At 34.1% G+C, this 20,439-nt stretch overlaps 1 protein-coding gene across 1 annotated transcript in view; it reads right to left on the bottom strand.

Annotated features, from left to right (window-relative positions):
* CALCR (calcitonin receptor) overlaps positions 1 to 20,190 on the bottom strand; it is a 70,183-nt gene extending 49,993 nt beyond the window's left edge. Inside the window, 5 exon segments of the mRNA XM_032252954.1 lie at positions 116 to 207; positions 4,308 to 4,420; positions 10,606 to 10,716; positions 12,377 to 12,530; positions 19,999 to 20,190. Coding sequence (XP_032108845.1) covers positions 116 to 207; positions 4,308 to 4,420; positions 10,606 to 10,716; positions 12,377 to 12,530; positions 19,999 to 20,049 — 521 coding nt within the window. The 5' untranslated portion in view covers positions 20,050 to 20,190.
* Positions 20,191 to 20,439: the final 249 nt, after the last annotated feature.

Genomic DNA, 20,439 nt, shown 5'->3' with positions numbered 1-20,439 from the left:
GCATATTGCTTGTAATTTGCTGAAGACCCTTCCCCACCTCCACCTTGAAGAATTCACCATTTATTTCTGTAACTTTAAGGAGGAAATAAAGAGCAGATGCTGTAAGTGTACTTACTTGAAAAACACGAAAATCCCCAGGGAAATCACTAAGGTGAAAATTGATAAAGAATGACCCACAATAGCCAAATAGTAAAGGACGAATGCATCCTGGACAACAAAAAGTAAAAAAAAAAAAAAAAAAAAAAAAAAAAAAATTAATGAATGATTTATCAGAGAGAAAATTGTTTCTATTCCTAAATATGTGTAAATCAACAAATGTTTTCCTCCTTTTAAAAACCTACTATAATTATAACAAATATTACAGAGAATGAAATTATGTTTATTTTTATTCATATTACATTATGAAAATAAATTGTGATTTTCAAAGAATAATGACCCTTGAGATTCAAAAATCTATTTCAGAAGTAGTTTTTTCTTTCCTTTGGTTTTTTATTATGCTTTAAGTTCTGGGGTACATATGCAGACCTTGCAGGATTGTTACATAGGTATACACATGCCAGGACGGTTTGCTGCATCCATCCCCACCGTCACCTACATTAGGTACTTCTCCTAATGTTATCCCTCCCCAATCCCCCCACTTCCTGCTCTTCCTCCCTTGGTCCTCCTAACTCCCAACAGGCCCCAGTGTGTGATGTTCCCCTCCCTGTGTCCATGTGTTCTCATTGTTCAACACTCACTTATGAGTGAGAACATGTGGTGTTTGGTTTTCTGTTTTTGTGTCAGTTTGCTGAGAATGATGGTTTCCAGATTCATCCCTGTCCCTGTGAAGGACATGAACTCATCCTTTTTTATGGCTGCATAGTAGTCCATGGTATTTATGTGCCACATTTTCTTTATCCAGTCTATCATTGATGGGCATTTGGGTTGGTTCCAAGTCTTTTCTATTGTAAACAGTGCTGCAATGAACATACATGTGCATGTGTCTTTATAATAGAACAATTTATAATCCTTTGGGTATATACCCAGTAATAGGATTGCTGGGTCAAATGGTATTTCTAGTTCTAGATCCTTGAGGAATTCCCATACTGTCTTCCACAATGGCTGAACTAATTTACACTGCCACCAACAGTGTAAAAGCATTCCTATTTCTCCACATCCTCTCCAGCATCTGTTGTCTCCAGATTTTTTAGTGGCGTGAAGTGGTATCTCAATGTGGTTTTGACTTTCACTTCTCTAATGACCAGTGATGATGAGCATGAAGTAGTTTTAAATGCATTAAAATTTATCATGTCAGTTTCAATAATAATATAAAGTTCCTTGAGATTATTCAAAAATATATTTCAGAAGTAGTTTTAAGTGCATTAAAAATTATCATCCCTAAGCCCAGTAAACAATCCTCATAGGTTTTAACTTCTGGAATCTTTTAGACAGTGGATGCCTAATTCTATACCACAGAACTGGCAGAATAATAATCCACTTTCCAAACTGTCCTGACTCTCAGTATATATAGAGGGTAGAGAGTATGGAGGCGGGTTTCTGTGCCTTTGTTTAATATTATATCATTAGTATTTAGTTGGTTGAAGCTGAAAACTTTCCCCTTGGCAGCCATTTGATAGTTCTTTTTTTCACAATCATGGTTAATTTTATTTATTCTCCTATAACATTATGTTGATTTGGAAGAATGTCTTTATAAAATGCATCATGTCATAGCATCTTTTTTCCTAGTCATCACAGTCTTTCCTTTCCTTATAATATAATTTTATCACAGAGAAAGGAGAGATTGATCAGTCACCCATCTCTCTCTGTCTTCTCTGTTTCTCTTTGTCTGTTTCTATGTTTTTGGTCTTCTCTCTTTCTGTCTCTCTCTTACTCTCATTCCATTTTGACACTAGCCTTTACATTTTGTATTATTTAGCCAATCTCATCAGTTATAATTGAAATAGACTTGAATCTATAGCAACTAGGGATTTTGTTTTCACTTGCTGTTTTTCTTAGTGAAGCATAATTTGTGTATTATTTTGTAGCTGTACTTGAATCTCTTGACTTTTGGTCTTAAGTTCCTTCCACAGTTTGTCGGGTCTTTGTATGAATGCAAATGTAGTGTAGATAAGTTGAATAACTTTTATGAAGTTCTTTGACTTCCTGGAATAAATGTGGCATTTATATGTCCTTGAACATTTTGATTCTTGTCAATTTCCTCAGGAAGAGTCACTAATTCTGCTAAAATGCATTCAAACTGTTCAGAGCCCTTTGTTGATTATGTGCATTATTGCTGTCCTGAAATGAACATTCCTTTTCTAGACCTTAAAATTTTTAAATAGATTAATTAGCTTCTCCTAAGTTGTGCCTCTTGCATCATTTGACCAGGCATTCCATATTTTTTGGCATTTTCATTGTTGATACCACTCTCCTAATAGCACTTTTTACCCTTACAGGGAATGTTAATAAAGTTAGAATAGTTGGTTTATAGTTGGAGTTGATAAAATCTTGAGATAGCTTTCTTGGGAGGAATTTAAGAATCTTAAAAAAGAAATAGACACATACGCACAAACATTCACCTCCTATCTTTTCCCCCAGTAATTAATTTTCTGGCTGTTTTTCTAAGTTCACTAGTAGACAATATCAGGAGTGGCATTTTCTAAAAGTTCTTATTTCTAAATAGTTTGCTATGTAGAACAGTCTTTCCCCTTAAAATACTGTTTTTAATTTGGATATATATCTGCATCCCCTCTTCTGTCTTTAAAAAATCTTTGCACACTTTATTTCTAAGAAAAATGTATATAACTTAATTCGTATTTTCAATTGCTTCCAGAGTACTCCTTTTAAAAACATTTGTTCTTCTGAAGTACAGTTGTCCAAATGCATAAGATTAAATCAGCAACTCATAATAGTTGCCATATTTTTGTCATTCTCAAGGTTGAGTTTCTTTTTTAAATGAATTCTAAGTTGGTTTCTTCAAATTTTAATGTGACTATATTTACATAGAATATTTGTGGAAAGCATTTTAATCATTATATTAGGTGCCTAGAGAGGAGCATTTCTTCTTTAAATTATTTCCTTCTTAGATGTGGCCAGTGTGTGTTAGAAGGCCAATGACAGCACTAAGAATGATTTTGACTTGCACTATTTTCAGCCATTCAGTTAACATGATTATAATTTTTTTCTGTAACATCATAATCATTACTCATTTGGAAAATTCCCTGCTCTGTGACATAGCTTATTAATCAGACTTTATTAACAGCTCTCCATTAGGCTGTAGACATACATCTGATTCTCAGGGTGACTAAACCATTTGTAAAGAGATAAGTGGCTGTGGTGCCCTTAGCCTGTGCTTGTGATGAGATGTCCCTCCTATTCAACTGGTCTCTAAGCTATTTGTTTATTTCATTTGTTTTTATTATTTGTTTTGTTTTTTAATAAAAGAAAACTTATCTGCACCCTGAAAGCATCTGAATAACAAACAAAAGCACTAACGTGCTTTTAGCTTTCAACTGAATAATTATTTAGTATACAAGCCTATCTTTGAAGGAAATAGTAGATTTATGTTAGAGTCAGCTGGGTTGCTTAGAAACACCCTGCACAACTAAACATTGACCAACTGCAACTCCCAGTTCTGTGGGATGAGAAGGCTGTAGACTTAGTGAACTTTTCAGATTTTTGATGCATCTGAGGAAGAAAGAGTATCTGTTCTCTACCCCCCGATTTTCTTAGATGAATTTTTCTAAGCAGAGATAATATTCAAAATATTTAACAGCCAGTAAAATGCAAATTCTAACAAATAAGAATGAACTTTGACTGAAAATGATCTAAACAGCCATACCTGTATCAATGGGCTGATGAGATGCTCCACTTTAGGAGTTCTTTCTATGCCTTATAGTAAAAACTAAGGTCATGGCCAAAACAAGGGAAGCATGTTATCTTACGACTTTTGTGGAAAAATCTGTAGTTTTGAAACTCTTCCAGGAATAGAGGATGCTAGAGAGTCCGTTGAAATGTTGTTTACTTTCTGGCATCATTGGGAACCCTTTCATCTGTTCTATGGACACTTATCCCCCTGCCATAAACGGTCTGATTCTGTATGCTCACAGAATTCAATTGACTCTTGATTCTGAATACCAACCAAGTTGTGAAACGTCATTTTCGCTAATGCTACTCTAGAGATTCCCTAAAATTTACCAGTTATCCTATGATTTCCTTCCACAAAACCTGTTGACTTCTTGGTAGCAGATATTTTACAGTTATGCATTCATTTCTTTGTACAAATAATGACATTCTCACCTAATTGTGAAATGTGAAGTAGAACCTACCTGCAGTTTCTCAGGAGTGAAAGCATTGCACATAGTATAGTTGGACCAGGTTCGATTGTTTTCAGGATGTTTAAACCAAACACCTTTTTCATCACAGTATTTTGTAGCCTTTTCTGTTAATGAAACATAATAGTTATTACATTAATATCTCAAAATCCCAAGAAGGAAAAATAATAAAGCTTAAAAGCCATTCTAACATGTTAATCACTTTATAGAACTTTAATATGAATATGTGAATAGAGACTACCACGAATCATGTATTATACAAAGTATATTAATATGCATTGTCTCATTTTATCTTTAGCAAAGCCATGCAAAGTAGGCATTCCTATCTTCATTTTAAAAATTCAAAGCAGACAGTGAGAGGAGTCAAGGAGCTTGAAAAGCCACTGAGATTGAACCAGGATGATTTAGATCCAAAGACATGGATATGCGTCAGACTCCAACATGAGTGCTACCTATACTCTACCTCATAATTTTTAAGAATTATATATATATATACATGTATATATATATTTATATGTATATATATACATGTGTATATATATTTATATGTATATATATACATGTATATATATATGTGTATATATATATGTAATTCGTATATATATACGTATATATGTGTATATATATATGTGTATATATATATGTAATTATACTTGAAGTTTTGGGGAACATGTGCAGATCTTGCAGGATCGTTATGTAGGTATACACATGCAATGGTGGTTTGCTGCATCCATCCCCTCATCACCTACATTAGGTATTTCTCCCAATGTTATCCCTCCCCAATCTCCCCACCCGCCACTATCCCTCCCCTAGCCCCCCAGCCCCCAACAGACCCCAGTGTGTGATGGTCCCCTCCCTGTGTCCATGTGTTCTCATTATTCAACACCCACCTATAACTGAGAACATGCGGTGTTTGGTACTCTGTTCTTGTGTCAGTTTGCTGAGAATGATGGTTTCCAGATTCATCCATGTCCCTGCAAAGGACATGAATTCATCCTTTTTTTATGGCTGCATAGTATTCCATGGTATACATGTGCCACATTTTCTTTATCCAATCTATCATTGATGGGCATTTGGGTTGGTTCCAGGTCTTTGCTATTGTAAACAGTGCCAAAATGAACATACATGTGCATGTGTCTTTATACTAGAACAATTTATAATCCTTTGGGTATATACCCAGTAATAGGATTGCTGGGTCAAATGGTATTTCTAGTTCTAGATCCTTGAGGAATTCCCATAGTGTCTTCCACAATGGCTGAACTAATTTGCACTGCCACCAACAGTGTAAAAGCATTTCTATTTCTCCACATCCTCTCCAGCATCTGTAGTCTCTAGATTTTTTAATGATTGCCATTCTAACTGGCATGAGGTGGTATCTCAATGTGGTTTTGATTTGCATTTTTCTAATGACCAGTGATGATGAGCACCAAAAGCAATGGCAACAAAAGCCAAAATAGACAAATGGGATCTAATTAAACTTAAGAGGTTCTGCACAGCAAAAGAAACAATCATTAGAGTGAACTGGCAACCAACAGAATGAGAACAAATTTTTTCAAGCTACCCATCTGACAAAGGGCTAATATCCAGAATCTAATCTACAAAGAACTAAAGCAAGTTTACAAGAGAAAAACAAACAGCCCATCAAAAAGTGGGCAAAGGATATGAACAGACACTTTTCAAAAGAAGACATTTATGTGGCTAACAAACATATGAAAAAAATACCTCATAATTTTTTAAGACATTAAACTTTTGATTATAGATGGAAACTACTGGAGAAGAACAAGACCATACCTTTCTTTATTTATTTGCAATGTTTTTTCATTAGATTAACTGTATAAAACAGTAGTTTTTTTTTTAATCAAATGATCAAATCTTCCCAATCACATATGGTTAAATCAAATAGAACAAAGAAATCCACAACTAAGGAATATGTCAAGCGGTCATTTTTCTGCCTCCCAAGAGATTTCATTTGAATAATCTCTCTTCATCCCACAGAAAATGTATAGGAATCCAGGCTTTAGTTTTTATTATTTACTTATTAAAATACCTCATAGATGCTAGTTAATGAAATTCTTAACTCAGCTGGATTGGCATACTAAATGGGGGCCAGGCCCTATGCTAAACACTTAGCAGAATTTTCTTCTTTAACGTTAATGATGGCACTTTGAGGTGAATATTGTTTTCCCATTTTATATATAAGTAAATTTTACTTCCATAACTAGCAGGTAGTAAGGTCAGGAATCAAATCTGAGTCTATTTGATTCCAAATCTATTGCAGAGCTATTAAGCACCAATTAAGCTGCTTATTTCTGTGGCAATGTGTTAAGTGGTCAAAGCGAACACAACAGCCAAGCCCTTATTGTTAAGATGCAGATGTAGGTGAGAAAATAAGATGATGGAAATGGCAACTGGAAGTTGGATTTGGCATAGAAATAAAAGATTACACTGGTTTGACCCATTTTTTTTTCATTGCTTAGCAAAGAAGAGGATAGCCTGGCATCTTACAATCCTTCCAACCCACAGGTCAGTGATTCTGGGGTTGCTCACTGAGGTTAACAGTTCTACTTAGACTAAAAGTTTTCTGGAGGAAAAGGACAAGAAGACTTTCTTTGAGCCCTGAGAAAGAACCTTTCCAAGTGCTTGCTTTGTGGTGCCTGCTACTTCCCATCAGGCTTATTATTTTTTCAATTATTTTTGTGTGATATATACAGTGCTGGTTACAGTATGATAAAGTCTTGGTACTTTTTGAATTTTAATTTTTTAGGAAGTGTATATGTATCAGTACAAAGTGAAGTTCCAAAGTTGATAGAAATAGTAAGTTCTCATGGTGATCACTTACGATCTCTTTGGTGAAATTCACACTAAAATATTAGGCCATGATAGCAAATACTGTAATTTTTAAAAATAACATTTGATAACTTACTATATGCCAGACCCTACATCAAGTGCTGTATCTTAAAAATAAGTAAGAAAACGTCTTTGTTCTGTATTTTGCTTAATTATTAACTTAGTATATATCTGAGATTCTGGGTAAAGTGCATGAGACTGGGAAATCACAATATATATTGGGAGTAAAAAGTGGTCAGAATGGTGAGATAATATTTATCAAGACATTATTACCAGTAGGATAAACACATTGTAAAACTAGTATATTGTTAGCAAACAACTGAAATGGCACTTAAATAAAATTAGAATTTAGTTGAATTGCTGTCTAAAAAAATCCTCTCATTTGTATTATAATACTGGTCTACAATATTCTAATTTGGACCTGGAAATCTCATCAGTGATCAAGGTTATCTATATTTCATTCCAGTGACCTCAAGAATTTTAGGTAATGTTGTTGGCAACAAGAGAATATTTAAATTCTAACCTCTGAATTAGCCAAGCAACTGAAAGAAAAAATTAGATTGAATTAAATAACATAAAAATAATCAGCAAATAAAATGAATATACTTGCCAAATTTAATCTGAGTTATTCAGATATTCTTTAGTTCTTCAAAGCACCCATGCAATACGTTTATTGTCTGAGAGAGCAAATAGCAACCCTAGATTGGCATAATACACAGGGAGATTTTGCAAGTGTATTTGGAATATTTACATCTTTGATAATTTCTCAGGGAAAATGTTTTTGAAGCATTTTTCTATGTTGACAAACGCAAAGTGTTGTCATACCTATAGATAATGCTTTTATAGATGGCTATTTTCTTTTTTAGCACAAGATGTGGAAGTCAAAATCATATGGTAATATTTGAAAAACACTGCCATAGTGTTTATTTTTTTTTTTGTGGCAGAGTCTCGCTCTGTCCCCAGGCTGGAGTGCAGTGGTGCAATCTCAGCTCACTACAGCCTCCACCTCCTGAGTTCAAGCAATTCTCCTGCCTCAGCCTCCTGAGTAGCTGGGACTACCGGCACCTGCCACCACATTTAGCTAATTTTTGTATTTTTAGTAGAGACAGGGTTTCACCATGTTGGCCAGGATGATCTTGAACTCCTGAACTTGTGATCCACCCACCTCGGCCTCCCAAAGTGCTGGGATTACAGGTATGAGCCACCATGCCCTGGCCAACAAACTCTAAAGTATCTCTATTGGACGCTAACAATGTGTGGAAAAGGGTTAGAACTAATCACAAAAAATTGATGTTGAAAATTTGTCAGTGATTTTGCTAATGCTATTCGTCAATTACAACCCTTCCAAGCTCATTTGCAATTTTTAAAAGTGGCCACATTTCATCTTTATTATATTGCAAAAAGTAGTTTTTTAAAATAAAATGAACATAATTTGGTTTATTGAAGTTATGTAGCCATGTATGGGAAAATATATTGTATGCAGAAAGAGATATTACTCTTAAAGGAGGTCATTCAACTCATAAACAAGACTATAGGAAATGGTATTTTTTGTTTGTTTGTTTTAACTAAAGTCTAGATCTAGGCATTTCTTGGCATTAACTGTTGCAACTATCAAGAATTTGTTCTCCTTCACCTCACGAGTCTTTCAGTATTTGAAGAAAGGATTATGTTTGCTCTGGGTCTTCCTTTTACAAACCAAACATCCCCCATTACTGTTCGCTTACAGCCTGGAGACTTTCCACATGTGCTTTGATAATTGTTATTTTTCTCTAAAATACTTTATGTTTGGACTGACCCATGAAAAGTAGGGTATGCCTCTCTCACTCTAGAGTCATGTGGAGTAACTACTTGCAGATTCTGACGTCCTATCCCTTGAGATTCAAATTCTATTGATCTGGAGAGGGAGCAGGCATCTGCATTTTTTTAAAGCTCACCACTTTTTTTTCAGTTTTTGAAAGGACATCTGGGTGGAGAATCACTGTCCCAAATCATATTTGGACCATCTTAGCTTTGTGCCATTAACGTTGTTTGTTTGGCTTTAAGTGCAGGGCTGTAAATGCTTCTTTGTTAAATTTGCTTTTTACATTCCAGCATATTCCTTAGAATGTCAGCCTATTTTGAATTTCAATACAGTTGTTTGCTCTTTCACTATCTGTCTTTCACCAAAGACTTTTTCCAAAGTGAAATCTCTGGCATTTCATTAATGTGTTTTGTACATCATTAACATGTAAGCTTTAGATCAATAATAAAATCCTAAAGAATTTAAGTTTGGTTTATGTGTGTGTGTGTGTGTGTGTGTGTGTGTGTGTGTGTGTATATATATATTCCAAACTTAAATTATAAATATATATATATTTATAATTTAAGTTTGGAATATATGTATATTTTTCAGATATACTTTTAAAGTGAATTTGTCCCTCAGCTGAGAGGTTTCTATATAAGAACCAGGCTGAAAAGATGGATCGATGCCTGGAAATCTCTGATTTGTTGAACAAAACCTTGCCTTGTAGTCAATATTTATATATACTTTGGCAAGAGCCCCACTGCTACTTTGGAACTGGTCTAGTAGCCTCAATTGCACTACAGCTCTTTGTGCCAATCAAGTTACTTCTAATGTAGTAGTCAAATCAAGATTAATGAAACATCATTTATTGGGAATAATCAATAAGGGACTGAAGGATTATCATCAAATAGCATTTAATTAGAGATTCCAGGAATGTAGCTGGTTTAGGACCTGGCACAAGGCCCTTTCTTTCTTCACATCCCAACTTTTCCATCACAGTGGGAATTCCCAGAAGTGGTTGGCCTGCACTGGTTTTAAAGGTGGTCCCCTGCGATCCAACTTCCATTATCTTGCCTTACTGAGGTAAAATTTTGTTTTCAGGGACAAATTCGATCTTTTAGTCTTGAAGGAAGCACAGAAAGCATCTTTCAAACATTGTTTCAGGGGTAAACTCATTTGTCTTCTTTAATTGGGATCCTAGAGCCACTTAACCCCTGTAGGCTCAGGCTTACTTTACTCTTGTGAAAAAATTTCATGCATTAACAGGGACTTCTATGTTGTGCCCGTAGTTAATTCATTTAGTTTCAGCATCTGGGTCTCCTTTGTAACTAAGATTTCTACCCCCTTTTCTGTGAGACAATTGAAGATTTTTAAAAACTCACATTTAAATAAAAATATTCATAGAGTTTTAGAAAAGCTATGTTTATAAACCAGAATTTAATACCAACATGTACAACTGACCAGCAATATAACTTTAAAAAAAAAGGACAGCTTGTAATATGGGTACAACTAAGTAGTATTTCAATTAAGGAAATGCCTCAGAACCTGCTAAAATGTGGAGTATGATTAGGTAGGTACATTTTGTATCTGATTTTCTTTTCAAAACCATGAAAACTCTAAAAGCTTTATAGCAAGAACATAAAATGAAAATAAACAGTCTACCTGATGGATCAAAATCTGGAAAATAATCTGGGCAGAGCTGATAGGACAGTACTCCAGCCGGTGTGTCATCCCAGCACAGCCATCCATCCCAGGTGCGATTGCAATACGGACCTGGCCATTTAGAAGAAAATTAATATTGAATCCATGTGGATGTAACTAAAAGAGAAGATTGATCCCAAGACAATATTACATGTAGCTGAACTCACTACACCAGTCATAGCCACCTACATTTCAAACAAGCCAAAGTCATTTATTTTGGAAATAAAGTTTCTAAACTTTATTTATTCTTTATTCTTAGCATATCTGTGACCAAATTATCTCACTGACAAACAGGGTTCTATTCCTATTTTGTAAAAAGTTCCAAGGTTGAGCCATCAAAAAAGCAAATAGCCCCAAAGATTGCAAGACCCTGTCTCTCAAAAGCAAAAACAAAAACTGCACCAAACCATGAAGATTTACGTCTACAAAGATATTCAAAAGAATCAGATCCAGGCTTTCAAGAAAGTTCAAAAAAATTATTTTAAAAATGAACAAAATGCTCAGAAAACTCAGAAAATATCAGTCCTGTGTTTTTATTGTCTCATTGGCTTCAAAGAAATGGTCTCTCCTCTGGTCAAAGTTATATCTAATCCCTGTTCACTTCTTGATAAATACTGAGACTACCGCAGACAGAAGAATAACATGTATCTGCCTTTCTGTTAACTTGATGTTTTTGTTTAAAGGAAAATGCTAAAAATAAGAACTACAAACTAAAACTTGAACTATTTGAAAGCAAAGAATGTATAGTAACAGAGTACATTTAACCATTTTTTTCCCTACTAAGTTGGGTTGTCTTAAAATGTACATGGTTATAGGCCAGATGCAGTGGCTCAGGCCTGTAATCCTAGCACTTTGGGAGGCTCACTTGAGCCCAGGAGTTGGAGACCAGCATGGACAACATGGCAAAACCCCATCTCTACCAAAAAATTACAAACATTTTCCAGGCAAGGTGGCATGCACCTGTAGTCCCAAGTGCCTGGTAGGCTAATGTGGCAGGATCATCCTGGGCAAAAGAGTGAGACTCTGTCTTGAAAAAAAAGAAAGTATTTGATTGTAAAAGATCTTACTGACTCTTTCCAAATGCCTCAGGGGACAAGTAGGGGAATTTAAAGGGATGTTACAATGAGTTTGCTCATCACATCTCCCCCTTTGTTTTTCCATGGGTCCTCTACAGCTAATAGAATATGTTTAGACCTGAAAATATATGGGCAGTCACAAAGAGCCATTCTAGAAAAGGTGGTAGACAAACAATGTCTGGCTAGGAGGTATCTTTTTCTAATTCTCCTGGAAACTGGGGCCAGAAAGGGTGGAAGAATAGTATGGGTTGCCAACCAATTGACAATTAAAGGGAAGGTACTACCTAATTAATCCAAGCAAGACAGAGTTTGATAGGTTCCACCTCAGGCAAGTTCTCTGCCCACTATTTTCCAATTCCCTTTCCTGTCAGTTTCCCTGTCCCCTCCCTCCCCCAGTCCTGTATTGTTCCTGCTCACCAGGTGTGAATACTGAGTTATTGCAGTAATTTTATCATGAGGGCAGATGTTAGCCAAACTGTAGTCAGATGAACTTGAATAAAGAAATTAGGCATGTCCATTGCATGAAATACACAAACATACCACAGTGTCAAAACTGCTGGCATATTAAATTAAAATTATTCAACACATATTTAACCATGAAAGAAAATATCTTTAATGGTGTTTCAACATATGTTCATTTATATTTTTCTTTTTACCTTCTCCTTGGTATGGGGGTAACTGCCTCATTCGCTCATAGCATTTGTACTGTGCATCCATCATCTTCTTTCGTCCTACGACGTAAAGAAATGGCTCCGGCTCTATTGTTGAATAGGTTTGATTTGAATTGGTAGGAAAAATTGTGGTTGGGTTCTGTATTAAAAAGAAAAATTGGTTACTTATAGACAGGAGGAATGGGTGAGCACAAATAAATGAGACAATGAAAAAGTTTTCGAAAATGTTTATTTTTCCTTCTCTAAGCAATACTTATTCATGGTCTCCATGTAGAATTCTTTTTCATATATATAACTAAAAATGTATTTACATTTCATTTACAGATTCTACCTGCAAGTCTTATATTTGCATGTTTCCATTTGCTATTGAAAATGGATAACACATACACACTCACACTCTTCTTTATCAGCTAGAATTGTTTTAATTTTACCATGATTCTAAAGTTTAAACAAAACAAATAATCTGATTTCCAAAAAATACAAATATTAAATCAACTTTGCCTTACTCTTAAGAATCATGAATCATGTTATTAAAAAATAGACATAGCTCAATAAATGTGCTTTTTTATTTGATTCTTTTAGCTAAATTATATTGGTGCTGTGTACACTGCCAGAAATTTACCCCATTTATTCCATGGAATAAACAAAATATGTTTTCTGCTCCTCATAATTGACCATAATCTCCTTAAATTGGTTTCAATAGCAGATGACCTGTACAGGGCAATTTATTTTCCCTAATGAAAATCAATGTATTTATTAGATATTTTTATCAGCACATTTGCATTTTGGGTACAGATTGACAATAGTTTTTTTCAGTTTCAGTTAATCATTACTGTCAGAAGTCTCTGTTTCTCAAAGGTAATATGTCTGTGACTGTTTGAAAAGATCACTCTGTCATACTGTCCTTTCTAACTTGTGTTTATACAGATTTCAGTTTCTTTTGTGGCTATGGCCAGTGTTTTTAGTGGTTCAGGAATCTGTGACTTTTTAATATGCATGGTCTGCATAGAGATTTTTTTTTTTTTTGTTTGAGAAGCCTAAAAACATCAGCCTATACTGACTTTCCTTTTTCTGAAGTTAGGAATACTGCTTAATATCTATCATACCCATTGTAACTTCAATTCTAAGATTGAAGTTTCTCCAATTGTATTGATGGCAGAAGTGGTGTTACGTACTCTCCTGTATGTGCCAGTTTCTAAACAAAACTCATCCCTATTGAGTTGACATATGTATTCCTAGATCTTCATGGTGAATTCTCATTGTTTTCCATGCATGTCATTGTGTATGTCTGACATGACAGCACATCACTAACTGCTAAGCTGTCCAGCACACAATCCAATCAAAATTCAAAGTTTGGAGGGAATAGGCAGCAAAAACAGTCAGGATGGCTACAGATACAAGGTAGAATTTGAATTGAACTTTGAATAAAATTATGTAGTTTCTGCATAGGCATAGGAGAGACAAAAGGCTTTTGGGATGGAGGGAGCTTTCCCACAGAAGTCTGGAGGTTGGAAATGACATGCATGAGCCATCGTGAGGAAACCATCTTGCCTGAAGGGGAGCATGTTTTAAGGTAAGAAGGTCAGGACTTGGCTTCCAAGACTCTGCATTATTTGATATTCAGATAACAAAAAAGAGTTAAAACTTGTTTTGTCACTTTGAGTAGGTTAGCGACCTCTCACTAGATCTGTTCCCTCAACCTAGGAAATGTAAAATAAGAAGACTAATATATAAAAATAATATTTATCATCTATGATATTGTGAAGATAAACAAGAAAATAAACACAAAGTGTCAGTGACATGAAAGTCAAAACATTTTAGCTAATATTGTTAAAACATGATAGTGTAACATAATATAGTATGACAAAGACATTTTATAGATTTTTGATCAGTGAAGGTTGTCAAAGGAGAATTTTTAGTAAAACTCATGCAGCAGGCATCAGATGTCCACAGGTTAAAGTTGCAGGGTGAGGTGGGGGCAACCAGGAAGTTGAAGGCCTGGCTAGACTGGATTCATCCATGCTGGAACAAGAAAGTGCCACTCTTAGCACCTTCTCAAATAATCAAAACATAAAGGCATATTTGAATACAAGGAATGTAAAACAGTAATAGTCAAATGGCCCAGATATTTAACCTAGATATTTGGGAAAAAAATAATTCCCAAGAAACAAGAGCTGCTTGGAAAGGAAATTGTTATTAGGGGAAACTTCTTCCTCTTGGTGAGTAAGCCCTATTTTGGATTAGTTTTGGAGATGATAGCAAGCCATCCCAGTGGAAATAGCTTGCAAAGAGAAGAGGGTGAATATTCATTATTTTTATAACATTACTGTGATAATTCAAATGGACACCATTTGTGAATAAAGTTCATTCTACTCTTTAGACATTTTATGTCTAATTTTAATGTCTTGAATTTGTCAGGAGAGAAAGTAATGAACCCACAAAATTGATTAAAACTGTGAAAATCCTTTACCAATGGAGCTGAACACAATTCTATTGATATATGACACTTCCCCCTGGTCTTCAGATCAGTCAGCAAATATCACATTTGATGAGCCCAACATTGTGCCAGATGCTGAGGATACAGTGCTCAATAAAATAAGTATAGATCCTGCTTTTATACAGGTTACAGTCTGACAAGATGGATCAATAATATAAAATATGTTTCTGATACCAGAAATTATAAACAATAAAGAATCATCAGTCATAAAATTCTTAGATATTCCTAATAGAATTTTTTAAAAAGTTTCACAAACAAGTAAATGGTTTGTGAAACTTTTTAAAAAAGAGTATTTTGAGGGGATTCCATGTTGAGGCTTCTTTTTTTAGTTCATTACCCAACATTTGTATGAATATGTGAGTTTTAAAACTTCAGTTAAATATCAGGTAACCATCAAAAAAAGGATGGATCATGATGCCTTCACAATAGAGGTATTAATTATTGGCTCAGCTTATACATTTATTTAAGATTCTTCTTTTGTGGCTCTAGTAATCTTCAGTTAATATTAGAATAATTTGATACATTATTAATTTCTGGGCCATTTTTCTCACCATCTTCAAATTAGATGGAATATGATGTCATATAAAAATCTTTTCTGTCACTTGTATTAGATATGTTAAACACTAGGAAATATTTTGTTTAAAGCTGGCTTTCTTCCCAAAAGTAACATTCTGAATTCTCTTTTTATGCAACTGACACTCAACCAAGAGATTTTCATATAGACCATGGATAAATAGTATGTCCAAGGATATCAAGTGGAAAACCCTATGCTTGTATTTTAAATTACATGTTCATTTGCTTTAATGCAGTTTTAACATCAGTAACAGTGGAAATATGACAGTTTGAATACAAGTAGTTATAATTCATGCTGATAAAAGTAGCTTCCATCTTACCATTCTTGCAATATTGAAACAAACTCTAGTGAACTTGTTTAAAGCTGGTTCAGTAGAGATTGTCTCAACACTGAAGGAATGAAAAATTAGAACCTCTGTTGTCAGATGAGCAGTAGTCATCTGCGTCAGTTCCTGGTCAGGTTCACATTTGAGCGTTGAAGATGGAATTTTCCCAGCAGTAGATGAATGTCTCAGTGACCTTCTTCCTAAAATAACATACCCATTGGGGCATTCTGTTTATATATATAGTCATTCTTTGGTATACTCAGGGGATTGGTTACAGGACCTCCTGTGGATACCAAAATCTGAGGATGCTTAGGTCCTTCATATAAAATAGTGTGGTATTTGCATACAACATGTGTATATCCTCCCAATTTATTTAAATTTTCCCTAGATTATTTATACCTAGTACAATGTAAATGTGATGTAAATAGTTGTTATACTGTATTGTTTAGGGAATAATAACAAGAAAAATAGTCTTGTTTTTAGTATGTTTTTAGTACAATCTTTTCTTGAATATTTTCTGTCTGAGATTGGTTCAATCAATGGATGTATGATCCATGGATTTGGAGGGCTGACTGTATAGATAGAGATAGATAGATAGATAGATATAAACATATAAATGTATGTATATGTATGCTTATATATATGTAATATATGATTCCAATAATGGAATTACTACTGCTTAAAAAATAACACATATACAAATTTCATAAAGTTTATTAAATGTTAAACTTTTGCTGCTAATTTTATACAAATAAGAATTGCTGGGAAGGTTGGTATTATTTTCAACAATACAGAGACTAAATAAAACCAGTAGTGATTAGACGAAACTACCAAGCAATGTAAAATACTTAACATATCTTACTTATTATAAGTGTTATGTCTATACTACATATTTGGGGGTTTAAATAAATACATGATTATATGATCACATCCAGATAAAAATGAGATGTTAAGGCCATATTTTTTTTCTGAATAAACATCAGTGTTCAAAACTTGACATATAAACCATCTTACATGATTTTTCAACAAACAAACAAATAAACAAACCTCATAATTGTTGTCCCATGTAGCAGTTTAGCTGCCGTATATGTGATGTCACTCCTAAAGGATCAAGTAAATGGCGCCACACATACGACCACCAAGCTGCCACCAACAGCAGTAGTCAGCAGCTAAAACATCATTGTTTATTTCAGTCAACAAATACTTTGAGTGCCTCTAACATGTCAGGCACTGGTTCTGGAAATTCAGCAATGAACAAAACTGGCAAGCCACCTGCTCTCATGGAGCTTACATTCTAGACTTTATCCACACTAATCATGGAGTCCAGAGGAAAGCAATCTGATTTGAAATGGTCATATGCTTATGCAATTCCTACTGTGATGTAGGACAGTCAGGTTGCTTTTGGGTTACAGGAAGTTTCTAGAAGTACAGAGATAGTTACAGAGCTGTTCTTCATGGAACTTTGAGAAATGGTTCATCTCTGCAGTAGTTCAAGCCCACTGAGTATATAGACCCAAGCTGCTGTGCTGAAGGGAGATCTTCCTATTGATTGCCACAGGAAAAACTGCTCTAAAAAGAATATACACACTGGGGTCTGTTGGGGGGAAATAGGAAAGGGACAGTGGGGGGTGGGGAGTTGGGGAGGGATAGCATGGGGAGAAATGCCAGATATAGGTGAAGGGGAGGAAGCAAATCACACTGCCACATGTGTACCTATGCAATAATCTTGCATGTTCTTCACATGTACCCCAAAACCTAAAATGCAATTAAAAAAATAAAAAAAAAAGAATATAAACCTAGAATCCACAAACTGATGTAACCAATGGGATTTTGATGTCACCATCCTTAATGTTGATAATATATATAATTATTTTTGCTTTTCAGTTACTTATACTTTTCAAAATAAGAAAGGACAAAGTACAATGTTGTAGAAGTATTAGCCCTGATTCTTCTAGATAAGATCAGATGCCTGGCTGGTGTACTGTGTAATTCTAGTTACATTATACAAACAACAAAACTGCAAATATTGTTAATTCAAAGCAAATAGGTGAATATAGCTAAGTAAACAAATAACAATAACACCTGCTCTGAAGAACCTAATTTTTTATGTCTTCATTATTGTTGTTGGAATTGTTGTCATCAGCATCATTACTAGCATTTTTTTCTGAGAGCTCACTCTATATCACCACTGTTTTAAACTTACTATATACCTCAATAAGTAAGGAAGGAGAAGAATTGAGTGGGTGAAAGAGACTAATGGAAGGTGGTGACCCAAACTGATATTATAAAAACTATATGAAAATCGAGTTGAATGTTTAATAGATAGTGTATTTTCACAATAATCTATTGTCTAAAAAGTAATATTTTGGATTAATTAGGAACATTGTCATTTAAAAATATATTTTTTCTCTGAGAAGTGTCAGTGTGAACATAACAAATGTTTTGAAGAAAATGAACTTATCAGTTTTGTTTTATGGATGAATCCTCCAAATCCAAATATGTAATCCAAATACAGACAGAGTGGCAAATGTCTCTCTGTCACAGCAAAGAGAGCACAAAGCTGTTTAAGTGCCCTGTTCAGTTATGCTTGCTGGTCAAGGGATGCCCACAAACCATAAAATGTTTCTGTATATGACTCATGCAAAGATGTGAAATATTTTCAATTTTTAATTATAGATTACATTAGGTAAAAGTTTTGAATAAAAATGACCTACTTTAGTTTATTTAACACACTAAGAATTATCTATAGTCTTGATAGTAAAAAAGTAATTAGATAATCTTCAAATGATTTTGTTAGTATTTAGTGGTTTCTTTAGCTTTTCTTTTGTCATCTTCAATTATTTCCTTTATGAAACATGATTATTCAAAAATATTCAAATATACTAGATCACTTAGGATTTCATTTGAGCTATAAAAATAACAATATCAATAATATATAGCTATATTTTTACATCTATAAAAGATATCATAAGGCCTGGGTATTTACAGCCAAATTATTCTACTAGTTTCCATGATAGTTTTTGTTTAGTGTTTTTATATTTCCAATGACATAAAGTAACCTGCATTTCCAAATACTAATTACTTTTAGAAAATTATACTATTAAGTTGTCTAAAGAAATATTTAATAGGATAAAATGATAAGATAGCCTGACAATAAGTTATGTTCATTATCCAAATAGGTGCAAAAGGGTTACATTAACAGTCATTCCCATAAACCATTTATTTGATATATAATTTTACAAAATAAAAATTGCCTTACAAATTCAATTAACATTTATGGAATTCTAGTAATATTTTTTTCTTGAATAATATAAAGACAAACAGTTTAGACAGACTTGTAGGCCTATAAATACACATTAATAAACAATGGAAATCCTGGAACCCTATGCAAGCTTTGTGTGGGTGAGTAGGACAATATGAGATATTGAGTGATCTTTGCTGCCAGCTGTAATTCATTGACAAGTGTTATTCTGATGTGATAGAAAGGATAAGGAGCAAGGTAGTTCCACACTAATTTATGTAATATTTAATCATCTCCCATTTATGTGCTATTGAAGCTGATGTGATGGTGGGTTAGCAAAGTTGACACAAATAATAGGCATTGATAGTGTTTTATAAGATGATTATATTTCTGGTTACTTGGTAAATCTTTTAGGAATAAAACAATATAGAATTACATAAACTAAACATAATTTAAAAGGTTGGAAAAGGGTTATAGAATAATAGTGGTATATAAAGACTTGAAGATTCCGTAGTCAGTTTTTGATGAAAAATACATTTGAAATCATTAGCCAGACTGAAAGAGTTCAGATGTTTTAAAAGGATTGAACAGCTCAGAAACTATAATTCAAATCATAGTTTGGAACTATAATTTAAACCATAGTTTTTCAACTTGAAAAACGTTTTATCTGAGAACATTATTTACTGTCTATGTTAATTTCTAAGATAATATAGAGATGTCTCAATGCTAAAGTTTAGTAAACACAGCTCAAATTTCTAGGTAGACCATAAACACTAATTTAAATTAGAGACAGTTCAGAGGGTAGATTTGTTAACAAAATATTAAGTAAAATAATGGTTTTGAGGAAATTAGTTTTGGGTCTGGAAACCAATGCCTACCCTTGCAAATGCTAATTCAGTCACACTCAAAACATTCTTCCTTATTCAGCATTCCTCATTAGCATGGCTTAGGATGATTTTGTTTTACTTACATGTAGAAAAAGAAATAGTGCCAAGAACCGGCTTGTGAATATGAACCTCATTTTTGGTTGTTGAAGATTTCTTTGTCCTAGAAAAATATAAAAGCAACAAAGACTTAAATTAATATATCTCTAATATTGGCTATGGCATTTCATTTACTTTTCTTTCTATTGACTGAAAGAGGATCAGCATCCCAAGACACCCTAAAAAAATGTAAGGAAGAACAGTATGCTTGTGAAGCAAAGCAGTGCAGATTCCGATGTTCTTCCTGTCAACTAGATTGTCATCCTTGAGCCCCTCCTACTAAGAAATTCTGGTACTACCTTTGCGTATTAGGACAGAAATAAAGAAATTCCAAGAGAGCAAGAGCAACCCACGTTGGCGTCAGTTAACATATGTCATCAATAAAGCTGCTGAAAATTGCAATGAAGATATCTACCAAGAAGTCACCT

This window comes from Sapajus apella, unplaced genomic scaffold (assembly GCF_009761245.1).
Source record: "Sapajus apella isolate SASKATOON/1434 unplaced genomic scaffold, GSC_monkey_1.0 scaffold81, whole genome shotgun sequence".
NCBI classification, from domain to species: Eukaryota; Metazoa; Chordata; class Mammalia; order Primates; family Cebidae; genus Sapajus; species Sapajus apella.
Note: the sequence above shows the minus strand (reverse complement) of the source record. Positions and strands in the feature narration are given on the sequence as shown.